At 43.8% G+C, this 14614-nt stretch overlaps 1 protein-coding gene and 1 pseudogene across 2 annotated transcripts in view; both read right to left on the reverse strand.

Annotated features, from left to right (window-relative positions):
* Window positions 1-14614, reverse strand: part of LOC309808885 (centrosomal protein of 78 kDa-like) — a 525691-nt pseudogene that overhangs the window by 271998 nt on the left and 239079 nt on the right. The gene's annotated exons all lie outside the window — the stretch shown is intronic.
* LOC309808066 (forkhead-associated domain-containing protein 1-like) overlaps window positions 1-14614 on the reverse strand; it is a gene marked incomplete at both ends in the record, with an annotated part of 77461 nt that overhangs the window by 18174 nt on the left and 44673 nt on the right. The window contains 2 exons of the mRNA XM_082628074.1: window positions 147-255; window positions 12401-12637. Coding sequence (XP_082484200.1) covers window positions 147-255; window positions 12401-12637 — 346 coding nt within the window. The remainder of the gene's footprint in view (window positions 1-146; window positions 256-12400; window positions 12638-14614) is intronic.

A 14614-nucleotide genomic window follows, 5' to 3' on the forward strand; every position in this document is an offset into this window, starting at 1 on the left:
ACCTCCACTGAGGGAGAACTCTAATGCACCGACACGGGTGATCCCTGAGGCTGCACCCGTGTCACGGGCACAGGTGCGCTGGTTGACTGGTGATGTCTGCAGCGGGAGGGCAGAAGCTCTGGGGCCTGAATGCAGAAGGGCCTCACCTGACGTGATTGCGGCATCCCTCCTTAAGTTCTCGGCCTCGTGCTTCAGGGAGGTGATTTCCAGGGTCTGGCTCAGCACCTGGTTGTAGCCTTGCTGTAGGGCACTGATCTGTGGAAGGAGGCAACACACAGTCAGAGGGGGTCAGCCAGGCCTGCAGGACACGCCGGTACTTCTCCAACGTTGGGCAAAGAGTCGGGCTGATCTTGGATCGGGGTGTTGGGGAAACCAAGGTTTTCAGTTGTCACTAGTGGAAGGGGCAGGAGGGGCCTGTTCCTTCAGTGACCACCATGTCATCGGTCCTCAAGACACGAACCTTATCTTTGTGGCCACCCAGGGGCTCCGGTGCTGCTGTCTTCCTATGACCTGTGGGTTTTCAGCCATAAATAGACCAGCTGTTGGTTCCAGATCATCCAGCACTGACTGGATGCACAGCAAAGTTCAAGAGCTGGGAGCAGGTTATGAAATGAATTCCCTCTAATGAGAATAGAGGGTAGTTTATACCTCACAGAACACTCCAGAGTTTACAGAGCCCGTTCACACATGCTACACTGATACTCGTCACAGCGTTGCTGAAGGCTGACGTTCCCATTAATGTGCCCATTTTGCAAGGGAGCCAGGTTGAGACTCAGAGAGGCGAGGCCCCCTGCTCGGGATCACGCGGCTGGTCAGACGTGGAGTCTGATTCAAACCCAGTCTTTAGTTGCCTGGTTCCTCCTTCCCAGGTGGCTCTAGGAATGAGCGTGAGAAGTTGGAGGCTGTAAAGCATGGCATGGACTAGGGAGCCGGACTGTGGCCTTCAAGTCCTGTCTCTGCCAGTTAACGGGCTTTGTGAGCACAAGGAGGACACCATATTCTGTTTCCTTTTGTTCAGTCTGCACGCGGGGTGATGGTAGTCCCAACCTGATAGGATTGTTAGAAGTATTTTAATAAGTTAACATGTGTACAGGTGCTCAGATCAAGCCTGGCACACGGCACAGGGGGATGAGCTATGACGGTCCTCTCCTCTGACTACCCACGGGGTGTTTTCTTTCTTTTGTTTTGGGTTTATTTTGGGTTTTTTTTGCTGTATGCGGGCCTCTCACAGTTGTGGCCTCTCCCATTGCAGAGCACAGGCTCCGGTCGCGCAGGCTCAGCGACCATGGCTCAGGGGCCCAGCCACTCCGCGGCATGTGGTATCTTTCCGGACCGGGGCACGAACCCGTGTCCCCTGCATCGGCAGGTGGACTCTCGACCACTGCGCCACCAGGGAAGCCCTCACGGTGTGTTTTAGCTTCAACTTCCCTCGTCCGTCTCTGGGGAAGGTAGTTGGTAATCTTTATGTGTGCATTTGTAAGCCTTGCCAGGCTCACTTAAACGCCAGTGTGGTTGTTATTAAGAGGAAATACAGGGGCTTCCCTGGTGACGAGGTGGGTGACAGTCCGCCTGCCGATGCAGGGGACGCGGGTTCGTGACCCAGTCCGGGAAGATCCCACATGCCGCGGTGCGGCTGGGTCTGTGGGCCATGGCCGCCGAGCCTGCGCATCTGGAGCCTGTGCTCCGCAATGGGAGAGGCCACAACAGTGAGAGGCCCGCGTACCGCAAAAAAAAATAATAATAAAAAAATAAAGGAAATACAGGAATCGTGGGTGGGAGCACCACAGGCCAGCTCTATCTATGGCTGCTGTGAGCACCCTCTAAATCCATGGCTCAGAGCCCCCTCAAGGGCGGGCCCCCCTCCAGGGGTCTAGGTCTACACGTGGGGTGCGGAAGGCTCTCCATCAAATGCAACGTTTGTAAGGGCCCGAAAGTAGCTGCCAGGCCTCGGCCTCCACAGAGCAGGTACCCGAGAGGCCGGGAAAGAGAGCTGGGCCCAGAACCCCCTCCCTCTCGGTCTGATGTGGCCAGACTGCTTGTTCTGAGTGGCCCGGACATTCCCACCTCAAGGTGCACTGTGGGCCTTTGCCCTGTGATTTTTCAGATGTCAGGCCTCAGTACTCCCACAGGGACACATTTATTGGGGCATAAATGTCAAGCAATCCGTAGACAGGACAAGAGCTAGCTTGTTTTTTGTTTTTTTTTTTTTTTTTTTTGCTGTACGCGGGCTTCTCACTGTTGTGGCCTCTCCCGTTGTGGAGCACAGGCTCCGGAAGTGCAGGCTCAGTGGCCATGGCCCACGGGCCCAGCCACTCCGCAGCATGTGGGATCTTCCCAGACCGGGGCACGAACCTGTGTCCCCTGCATCGGCAGGCGGACTGTCAACCACTGCACCACCAGGGAAGCCCCACTAGCTTGTTTTGATAGATCAAAATGGAAGTGACAAGGAGAAGGATGCAATTTCTTTTCCTTTTTTAAAAATAAATTTTATTTATTTATTAATTTATTTTTGGCTGCGTTGGGTCTTTGTTGCGGTGCATAGGCTTATTGCGGCACCTTCTCTTGTTGCGGAGCCTGGGCTCTAAGCACACGGGCTTCAGTAGTTGTGGCACGAGCGCTCAGTAGTTGTGGCGCACAGGCTTACATGCTCCACGGCAGGTGGGATCTTCCCGGACCAGGGCTCGATCCCGTGTCCCCTGCAGTGGCAGGCGGATCCCTAACCCCTGTGCCACCAGGGAAGTCCTGGGTGCAATTTCTTTGTTCTCCTAAGGTAAGGTTGCCAGATTTAGGGGAGGAAAAAAGGATGTTCACTTAAAATAGGATTTCAGATAATGAATAATATTTCAGTGCAAATGTGTCCCATGCAATATTTGGGACACACACTACAACGAAATTCTAAAATTCAAATTTAACTGGGTGTCCTTACTTTATCTGGCAACCCCACCCGAAGAGAGTTCCTAAACTTCAGTCATTCATATACCACTTTCACCATTTTTCCCATGTCTCTTGGCTAGTCCCACTATAATTTCTTAGCGTTTTTCGTAGAAGCAGCTCCCTTTTTAAACTTAAAAACGTGCATTAAATTAAAAATAACTGTTATAAGAGTAAATAGAGACTCAGTGTCTTAAATAAAAATAATCCCTCCAAAAGAAGAAATACAGGAAATTCCCTGTTTACAATCAGACCAGGTTGCGGGCATCACGCTAAAAAAAAAAAAAAAAAAAAAAGATTGGGGGGAGGTGGTGGGCATGCCCAGGTAATGGAGTTCGGGCGTGCTGATATGGCCACCAGATGGCGCTCACAGCCTTTGGTCTTGGTTTGTATCCTTGGAAATCTTGTCATTATTACTCTGGTAGAATTAACAGAACCGTCAAGGTCTCACAAGTTTTCTGACTCGTTTCATACACCATCATGGTTCAGAGTCTAGGACATTTGGGGCAGTTACACTTACTTTTTCCCTGGGGCACCTGAGACATTATTGGGGGGGGGTCTATGCTAGAAGTTGCGGGGACACAGGCCACTCTGACCCCCACTCTCCCCAAGGCTATACTTTTGCATGTTTGTGCTTTGGAAACTTTGAGTGAAAAAATTCTTTCACATCTTACTTTTCTCTGTTGGGGGTAAATACAACTTTTCCATAAAAGGTCCTTGGAACACTGAAAGTGTTTGTAAGCTCTTCTCAGCTTAATGCTTTTATTTGCATGATACCAGAGATAGAACACACAGAGACAAACTTCCAGAAGGGAAAACATACGTTCCCCTCTAAGACTCCAGTGGTTTTGACAGATTGAAAATATTTCAATCTGAGTGTCAGAGTTTTAGGATTTTGGATTGCTGGAAAACTCCAAAGAGTCTTCAAACCTCTTTGATACTTTTACTATCAAAGTAAATATCCATATTGTTTGTAATGGCATAAATTCCAAGATGTTTAATGTCTGTTAAGCTGTGTAATAAAATGGGCACTGAATCATAAGAAAGTTAAGAGTGCTAGGAGGAGTGATTCTTTCAGGATGATAATTTGGTTTCTAATTAGCACAGGCGTATAAGAGCACATGGAGGTAAGAATTTTCTAGTGATACTGTAGCAGATCGAAGATCTCTGAGAGCAAATCATTATGCACACACCTTCGGGGACCAGGGAAAACACATAAAGTAATCAGAACCATAAATCAACCTGCCATGTGGCTTACACTTCTGGTGGAATGCTCTGCAGGCAGTAGAATAGTTAAGAAACTAAAATGTCAGTGGTTGAAACTCGATTTGAGTTCAAACCGATGGAGCCTCTGGTTCATATATGCCTTGCTATAAAATATTCTTCTTCAGTTATAAGTGAAGCTCCAGTGGTAGGGGAGGCAAGAGCATGATGCATCAGTGTAATTATTTCTAGATAATTTCTTTGTAAAAAAACATTTTTTCCCCCAGATATCGGCAGCCACTTTAAATAATACTCAAATTGGGACCGGCTGATATTCAAAGATATGTGGAAATTATATAATATTCTATGTCAAATATATTTCAATTATTTAAAAAAAGGTATGTGGGGAATTCCCTGGCAGTCCAGTGGTTAGGACTCTGTGCTTCCACTGTTGGAGGCCTGGGTTTGATCCCTGGTCAGGGAACTAAGATCCTGCAAGCCGCGTGGTATGGCCAAAAATAAAAAAGGTATGTGGGAATAATTCAGCCTCATCCATGTACCTGAAAAAGACATGTCATTTTCTCAGGAAAGCTCTGAAATGGGAGAATAACTGAAAGGAATATTTCAGCAAAATTGGGTTCAGTTCAAGAAAAAGATGCTCATTAATGTGTCAGCTACATGTCAAGGTAGCTGTTTGCACTAATAATTCCTACAGGACCTGTTACTTTCATTGTTTTTTCAAAACCAGGTTTGAAGGAGAGTCATTAGTTCATTTACATATTAGAGCATGTATTTGTTGACTTGTTTTTTCTGTCTCCCTCACTAGAGCATAACAGGGGGAAGGATCATGTCTGTCTTGTTCTCTGCTGAATTCTCAGAGCCTGGAAGAGGGCATGGCACGGGATAGGCCCCCCAAAATATTTCTTTGGATTAATGGACGGATGGGTGGATGGATGAATAAAGAACAGACAAACAGACACGGTCCTAACAGAGTTCTAGAAGGTTACTGGGCCCAACCTTTGCCTTCATGGAGCTTACAGTTTCCTGCTAGAATCTCCTAGGTTCACCATACACAATCTGTGTCCTTTCTAGAGCACCATTTCTAGGATTGAAACTGTGTACCTAGAATCGGTTACAGAGGGAAAGACAGTAAACAGAGAACAAGAGAACAAAGGCCCCCAAGCATTGACTATGGTTTTTTTTTTCCTCTCTCCTTTTTTAAAATGTTTATTTATTTATATTTTTCTTATTAGTCACCCATTTTATACACATCAGTGTATACATGTAAATCCCAATCTCTCAATTCATCATACCACCACCCCCACCCCCTGCCGCTTTCTCCCCTTGGTGTCCATACGTTTGTTCTCTACATGTGTGTCTCCATTTCTGCTCTGCAAACTGGTTCATCTTTACCATTTTTCTAGGTTCCACATATATGCGTTAATATATGATATTTGTTCTTCTCTTTCTGACTTACTTCACTCTGTATGGCAGTCTCTAGATGCATCCACGTCTCTACAAATGACCCAATTTTGTTCCTTTTTGTGGCTGACTAATATTCCATTGTATATATGTACCACTTCCTCTTTAACCATTCGTCCGTCGATGGGCATTTAGGTTGCTTCCATGATCTGGCTGTTGTAAATAGTACTGCAATGAACATTGGGGTGCATGTGGCTTTTTGAATTATGGTTTTCTCTGGGTATATGCCCAGTAGTGGGATTGCTGGGTCCTATGGTAATTCTATTTTTCGTTTTGTAAGGAACCTCCATACTGTTCTCCATAGTGGCTGTATCAATTTACATTCCCACCAACAGTGCAAGACGGTCCCCTTTTCTCCACACCTTCTCCAGCATTTGTTGTTTGTAGATTTTCTGATGATGCCCATTCTAACTGGTGTGAGGTGATACCTCATTGCAGTTTTGATTTGCATTTCTCTAATAATTAATGATGTTGAGCAGCTTTTCATGTGCTTCTTGGCCAGCGGTATATCTTCTTTGGAGAAACGTCTATTTAGGTATTCTGCACATTTTTGGATTGGGTTGTTTGTTTTTTTAATATTGAGCTGCATGAGCTCTTTATATATTTTGGATATTAATCATTTGTCAGTTGCTTCCTTTGCAAATATTTTCCCCCAGTCTGAGGGTTGTCTTTTCATCCTGTTTATGGTTTCCTTTGCTGTGCAAAAGCTTTGAAGTTTCATTAGGTCCCATTTGTTTATTTTTGTATTTATCTCCATTACTCTAGGAAGTGGATCAAAAAATATCTTGCTGTGATTTATGTCAAAGAGTGTTCTTCCTATGTTTTCCTCTAAGAATTTTAGAGTGTCTGGTCTTACATTTAGGTCTCTAATCCGTTTTGAGTTTATTTTTGTGTATGGCGTTAGGGAGTGTTCTAATTTCATTCTTTTACATGTAGCTGTCCAGTTTTCCCATCACCACTTATTGAAGAGACTGTTTTTTCTCCACTGTATATCCTTGACTCCTTTGTCATAGATTAGTTGACCATAGGTGTGTGGGTTTATCTCTGGGCTTTCTATTCTGTTCCATTGACCTATATTTCTGTTTTTGTGCCAGTACCATATTGTCTTGATTAGTGTGGCTTTGTAGTATAGGCTGAAGTTAGGGAGTCTGATTCCTCCAGCTCCGTTTTTTTCCCTCAAGACTGCTTTGGCTATTCGGGGTCTTTTGTGTCTCCACACAAATTTTAAGCTTTTCTGTTCTAGTTCTCTAAAAAATGCCATTGGTAATTTGATAGGGATTGCACTGAATCTGTAGATTGCTTTGGGTAGTAGAGTCATTTTCACAATATTGATGCTTCCAATCCAAGAACATGGTATATCTCTCCATCTGTTGCTATCATCTTTAATTGCTTTCATCAGTGTCTTACAGTTTTCTGCATACAGGTCTTTGTCTCCCTAGGTAGGTTTATTCCTAGCTATTGTATTTTTTGGTTGCAGTGGTACATGGGAGTGTTTCCTTAATTTCTCTTTCAGATTTTTCATCATTAGTGTATAGGAATGCAAGAGATTTCTGTGCATTCATTTTGTGTCCTGCAACTTTACCAAGTTCATTGATTAGCTCTAGTAGATTTCTGGTGGCATCTTTAGGATTCTCTCTGTAGAGTATCCTGTCATCTGCAAACAGTGACAGTTTTACTTCTTCTTTTTCAATTTGGATACCTTTTATTGCTTTTTCTTCACTGATTGCTGTGGCTAGGACTTCCAAAACTATGTTGAAGAATAGTAGTGAGAGTGGACATCCTTGTCTTGTTCATGATCTGAGAGGAAATGCTTTCAGTTTTTCACCATTGAGAATGATGTTTGCTGTGCCTTTGTCATATATGGCCTTTACTATGGTGAAGTAGGTTCCCTCTATGCCCACTTTCTCGAGAGTTTTTATCATAAATCAGAGTTGAATTTTGTCAAAAGCTTTTTCTGCATCCATTGAGATGATCATATGGTTTTTCTTTTTCAATTTGTTAATATGGTGTATCACATTGATTGATTTGCATATATTGAAGAATCCTTGCCTCTTTGGGATAAATCCCACTTGATCATGGTGTATGATCCTTTTCATGTGTTGTTGGATTCTGTTTGCTAGTATTTTGTTGAGGATTTTTGCATCTATATTCATCAGTGATATTGGTCTGTAATTTTCTTTTTTTGTAGTATCTTTGTCTGGTTTTGGTATCAGGGTGATGGTGGCCTCAGAGAATGAGTTTGGGAGTGTTCCTTCCTCTGCAATTTTTTGGAAGAGTTTGAGAAAGATGGGTGTTAGCTCGTCTCTAAATGTTTGATAGCATTCACCTGTGAAGCCTTCTGGTCCTGGACTTCTGTTTGTTGGAAGATTTTTAATCACAGTTTCAATTTCATTACTTGTGATTGGTCTGTTCATATTTTCTATTTCTTCCTGGTTCAGACTTGAAAGGTTATAACTTTCTAAGAATTTGTTCATGTCTTCCAGGTTGTCCATTTTATTGGCATAGAGTTGCTTGTAGTTGTCTCTTAGGATGCTTTGTATTTCTGCGGTGTCTGTTGTAACTTCTTTTTCCTTTCTAATTTTATTGATTTGAGTCCTCTCCCTCTTTTTCTTGATGAGTCTGGCTAATAGTTTATCAATTTTGTTTAACTTCTCAAAGAACCAGCTTTTAGTTTTATTGATCTTTGCTATTGGTTTCTTTGTTTCTATTTCATTTATTTCTGCTCTGATCTTTATGATTTCTTTCCTTCTGCTAACTTTGGGTTTTGTTTGTTCTTCTTTCTCTAGTTCCTTTAGGTGTAACGTTAGATTGTTTATTTGAGATTTTTCTTGTTTCTTGAGGTAGGCTTGTATAGCTATGAACTTCCCTCTTAGAACTATGGGATGCTTTTGCTGCATCCCATAGGTTTTGGATCGTCATGTTTTCATTGTCATTTGTCTCAAGGTATTTTTTGATTTCCTCTTTGATTTCTTCAGTGATCTCTTGGTTATTTAGTAACGTAATGTTTAGCCTCTATGTGTTTGTGTTTTTTACAGGTTTTTCCCTGTAATTCATTTCTAATCTCATAGCGTTGTGGTCAGAAAAGATGCTTGATATGATTTTAATTTTCTTAAATTTCCTGAGGCTTGATTTGTGACCCAAAACGTGATCTATCCTGGAAAATGTTCCGTGCGCACTTGAGAAGAAAGTGTAATCTGCTGTTTTAGGATGGAATGTCCTACAAATATCAATTAAATCTATCTGGTCTATTGTGTCATTTAAAGCTTGTGTTTCCTTATTAATTTTCTCTTTGGATGATCTGTCCATTGGTGTAAGTGAGGTGTTCAAGTCCCCCACTATTATTGTGTTACTGTTGATTTCCTCTTTTAGAGCTGTTAGCGATTGCCTTTTGTATTGAGGTGTTCCTATGTTGGGTGCATATATATTTATAATTGTTATATCTTCCTCTTGGATTGATCCCTTGATCATTACGTAGTGTCCTTCCTTGTCTCTTGTAACATTCTTTATTTTAAAGTGTATTTTACCTGATATGAGTATTGCTACTCCAGCTTTCCTTTGATTTCCATTTGCATGGAATATCTTTTTCCATCCCCTCACTTTCAGTCTGTATGTGTCCCTAGGTCTGAAGTGGGTCGCCTGGAGACAGCATATAGATGGGTCTTGTTTTTGTATCCTTTCAGCAACCCTGTGTCTTTTGGTTAGAGCATTTGATCCATTCACATTTAAGGTAATTATCGATATGTATGTTTCTATGACCATTTTCTTAATTGTTTTGGGTTTGTTTTTGTAGGTCCTTTTCTTCTCTTGTGTTTCCCACTTACAGAAGTTCCTTTAACATTTGTTGTAGAGCTGGTTTGGTGGTGCTGAATTCTCTTAGCTTTTGCTTGTCTGTCAAGCTTTTGATTTCTCCATCGAATCTCAATGAGATCCTTGCTGGGTAGAGTAATCTTGGTTGTACGTTCTTCCCTTTCATCACTTTAAGTATATCATGCCACTCCCTTCTGGTTGGTAGAGTTTCTGCTGAGAAATCAGCTGTTAACCTTCTGGGAGTTCCCTTGTATGTTATTTGTCATTTTTCCCTTGCTGCTGTCAATAATTTTTCTTTAATTTTTGCCAAGTTGATTACTATGTGTCTCGGTGTGTTTCTCCTTGGGTTTCTCCTGTATGGGACTCTCTGTGCTTCCTGGACTTGGGTGGCTATTTCCTTTCCGATGTTAGGGAAGTTTTTGACTATAATCTCTTCAATATCTTCTCGGGTCCTTTCTCTCTCTCTTCCCCTTCTGGGACCCGTATAATGTGAACGTTGTTGTGTTTAATGTTGTCCCAGAGGTCTCTTAAGCTGTCTTCATTTCTTTTCATTCTTTTTTCTTTATTCTGTTCCGCAGCAGTGAATTCCACCATTCTGTCTTCCAGGTCACTTATCCGTTCTTTTGCCTCAGTTATTCTATTGATTCCTTCTAGTGTGTTTTTTTTTTTTCAGTTATTGTATTGTTCATCTCTGTTTGTTTGTTCTTGAATTCTTCTAGATCTTTGTTAAACATTTCTTGCATCTTCTCGATCTTTGCCTCCATTCTTTTTCTGAGGTCCAGGATCATCTTCACTAACATTATTCTGAATTATTTTTCTGGAAGGTTGCCTATCTCCATTTCATTTAGTTGTTTTCTGGGGTTTTACCTTGTTCTTTCATCTGTTACATAGCCCTCTGCCTTTTCATCTTTTCTGTCTTTCTGTGAATATTGTTTTTGTTCCACAAGCTGCAGGATTGTAGTTCTTCTTGTTGCTGCTGTCTGCCCTCTGGTGGATGAGGCTATCTAAGAGGCTTGTGGAAGTTTCCTGATAGGAGGGACTGGTGGTGGGTAGAGCTGGCTGTGGCATTGGTAGGCAGAGCTCAGTAAAACTTTAATCTGCTTGTCTGCTGATGGGTGGGTCTGGGTTCCCTCCCTGTTAGTTGTTTGGCCTGAAGTGACCCAACACTGGAGCCTACCCAGGCTCTTTGGTGGAGCTAATGGCAGACTCTGGGAGGGCTCATGCCAAGGAATACTTCCCAGAACTTCTGCTGCCAGTGTCCTTGTCCCTTGGTGAGCCACAGCTGCCCCCCGCCTCTGCAGGAGACCCACCAACACTAGCAGGTAGGTCTGGTTCAGTCTCCTATGGGGTCACTGCTCCTTCCCCTGGGTCCCAATGCACACACTACTTTGTGTGTGCCCTCCAAGAGTGGAATCGCTCTTTCCCCCAGTCCTGCCAAAGTCCTGCAATCAAATCCCACTAGCCTTCAAAGTCTGAGTCTCTAGGAATTCCTCCTCCCATTGCCGGACCCCCAGGTTGGGAAGCCCGACGTGGGGCTCAGAACCTTCACTCCAGTGGGTGGACTTCTGTGGTATAAGTGTTCTCCAGTTTGTGAGTCACCCACCCAGCAGTGATGGGATTTGATTTCATTGGGATTGCGCCCCTCCTACTGTCTCTTTGCGCCTTCTCCTTTGTCTTTGCATGTGGGGTATCTTTTTTGGTGAGTTCCAGTGTCTTCCTGTCGATGATTGTTCAGCAGTTAGTTGTGATTCCAGTGTTCTCGAAAGAGGGAGTGACAGCATGTCCTTCTACTCCGTCATGTTGAACCAAATCTGACTACGGTTTTAAGCAGAATTATGCACTGAGGCCAAAATTCATCAATTTCCAATTGCTTTTTTATCAACGTTGTTGAGATATAATTTATGTACCAGATCAGTGGCCAATTTTAAAGTAGTTCTTTAAAACTTAAGAAAAAATTTTTTTTTTCTTTTGGATTTAGTTTCAGGAGGAAGGAAGTTGACTGGTAAACCCAGACATTCTGGGTGGAGAATTTTTGGTGAAATTCCCTATAAATGAACCAGCAGCTGCCTTCAGGGTTTGATAAAGGCCTCAGTGTTTGGAACACTGTGGGGTTCCTTCTCCCCATCTCCAGCTCTTTCTGGCTGGGTCCGGGTGGGTGTGAGAAGTGGTCACTGAAGCGACAGGAGTTGGGTGGAAATGCAAAGTGGGTGTGAAAGCATGAGGTGTACAAGGTGGCAGAGCTGAGCCCAAATCACATCACTGTCTCTCACTTGCTGTGCAAGCTGTAACAAGCTCCTGGGCATCGCTGAGCGTGCCTCAGTCTCCTCATCTGTAGAATGGCATGTGTCAGAAGACTGAGGTTTAAATAGCTAATGAGGGGACTTCCCTCATGGTGCAGTGGTTAAGAATCCCCCTGCCAATGCAGGGGACAGGAGTTCGAGCCCTGGTCCAGGAAGATCCCACATGCTGTGGAGAAACTATGCCCGTGGGCCACAACTACTGAGCCTACACTCTAGAGTCCGTGAGCCACAGCTACTGAAGTCCTCATGCTGCAACTACTGAAGCCCACGTGCCTAGAGCCCATGCTCTGCAGCAAGAGAAGCCACTGAAATGAGAAGCCCATGCACCACAGTGAAGAGTAGACCCTGCTCACTGCAACTAGAGAAAGCCCGTGCACAGCAACGAAGACCCAATGCAGCCATAAATAAATAAATAAATAAATAAATAAATAAATAAGCTAATGCACCCAAAGCACCTGCACCGGGGCCTGAACATGGTAGGCACTTAATCAAATCTAATATTGTTCTTACAAGGCTAGAAACTTGCCAACCCTGCACTCCCTGGAACTGTACTCCTCACCATGCTGTGCTCACTGCCCATTTCTAACTACCTGGGTGGCTCCCCCCAGGCTCTACCTGAGAGCTGTCACCCTGTGTTGTGACCCCAAGGCCCCGACCCACTTGTCTCTGAGCCCTACCTGGTTTTTCAAGCTCTGGATCTCTCTCTGTTGGGCATCGTCCTCTTCATGCAGAACCTGAAACTTGGGCGGGATCACCCTCTCCTTCTGCCTGGAGGCAGCTGTTTCCAACAGCTTCTGCCTCAGGTTGGCCACTTGGTTCTGCAGGCTTGCTATCACGGTGTCTTTGTATTTAGATTCAAGTTCAAAATCGGAGAGACGGCTGACTTCTTTTCCCAGCAGCCGAATTATTTCATCCTGGGTGGAGGCCAGATGGGAAATTTACTAGGTGTGGGTCTGGGTGTAAGGCTGAGCCCATTTAAAGAAAGACAGGAAAAATATGGTATCATTCTTTGGGAAGGTGAGGGCAGGCAGGGAGGGAAAAAGCAGACTTTCAAGGCTATCTCTGTCACTTCGAAAATCTCATAGAGACAAGAATTGGGTTAAAATGATGTACTTGTATATAGACTCCTGTAATGGATGTCTATACCTCACAGGTACGGAAACTTTCCTTTCCCCGAGAATTAGACTTTCATATTAAGAACAACCATCCCACTTGGGAATTTTTGTTGCTAGAAAGTTTACTTACAGTGTTTTCATTTATAATATACAGCCTAGCACACTGGGGACCTAGGAAAGGTAGTTAGGAAAACAACATTCTGTTTGACCACATTCTGCCTATAATGAGGGTTATTTGTTTTAAGTTAAAACATTCTTAACTATTTGTTTTCCCTTTCCTCTCTTCTAATATTTCCTGCCTCTTTTGGCTATTCATGTATGAATTTTTTCCAGGTAACTCAATCTGGAAAGTAAATGAGACAGGAATAGTGATTTATTTGCATGGGCTCATGTCAACTTTCGGCTGGAAAAACAAAATTGCTGGTAGACTGTACCCACAGGTATAATTAACCCTGTCCTCCATCTCTCCAGTGATAAAGCTCTGCAGCCAAAGAATTGGTTAGGTTTTCCAAAAAAGGAAAAAAAAATTCCCCCAAACTTCTCACCAGACGTTATCAATAAAATGTCAGAAAAACTGAAGAAGAAGAAGAAGAAAAAATTCCCCAGAGGCCTTTTCCAAAGCAGTCACGGGAGGAGGTAAATGGGCAATTTCTGGGCCAGCTCATTCCCAGGAGAGCCGTCCAGTCAGCCTCACGACCTGCTAGCTCCGTGACCTGGGGAAGGACAGGGCCTTGCTCATGAGAAAGCCTGTCTGACATTGCCAGCTGCTGCCAGGGGCCTTCCTTTGGGTCCTTGTGAAAGTTGGTGGCAAAACTTCAAGAGAGAGTATCAGACATATTCCCTACTCCTGGGCAGTTTCCCCTGTTTCACCCTGTTATGATCAGCCAGGTGCTTATTCATTTTTCATGCAACAAACATTCATCGGGCAGCAACTAAGTGCCAGGCCCCGTGACAGTGCTGGAATATAAGAAGTTTGCAGAGGGCAGTGGACAGCTGTGGGTTCTGCTTTCCTGGTGAGGGTCCCCTTGCCCTTCTGGAGGGAGCGTTCCTCCTTCCATGGGGTCTGGGTAGGATTGTCAGTCATGTGCCCTGCTCCTTCCTGTCCCACCTCCCCATGTGCATGTGGCCCAAGCTGGTCAATCAGAGATTTCACACATCGATTACAGAGGGAGAGCATCTTGCCTTCTTTTGGATCATAAACTTTAAATATGTAGGCTTGTTTGCCTGAGTTTGTCTTTTCTGACACACAAAGCCAGCGTCATGTAGAAAGCCAGACTCTGAGGGAAACAGAGGGGAGAGGTTGGTAGTGGGGAGGTGTTCTGATGACATTATTCAAGCTCCTGGATCTAGCCATACCTGAAGCTAGTGGCCCTTTAAATTTTCCAATAAGTTGAGCTAATCGATGCTCCCCCTCAAGCTAATTTGTTTATTGTCACTTGAAGGAGTCCTGGCAAGTTAGGGTAGAAATGGCTTATAAAGAGAAAGAATTCTTTCTATTATAAATAGAAAAAATGATAAATGGCTTATAAAAATTTTCTATAAATAGAAAAAATTATAGTGGTTGCACTATATTTCCGAGTTAAAATTGAGGCAGGTTGAAAAATGGCAACAAATACTTTGCAGTTTTGCCATCCAGTCTATTTCCCCACCCTCTAGTCTGGGCTGGCCCCGTGACTTGCTTTAACCAACGGAATGGAGTGGAAGTGATGCTGCATGATCTCCAGGCAAGTTCTTACAGGCTGTGCAGCTTCTGCTCTGGCCCCCTGGGAACCCCGA

Source organism: Mesoplodon mirus, assembly GCF_964341445.2.
Source record: "Mesoplodon mirus genome assembly, chromosome: 7".
In the NCBI taxonomy this organism is placed as follows: Eukaryota; Metazoa; Chordata; class Mammalia; order Artiodactyla; family Ziphiidae; genus Mesoplodon; species Mesoplodon mirus.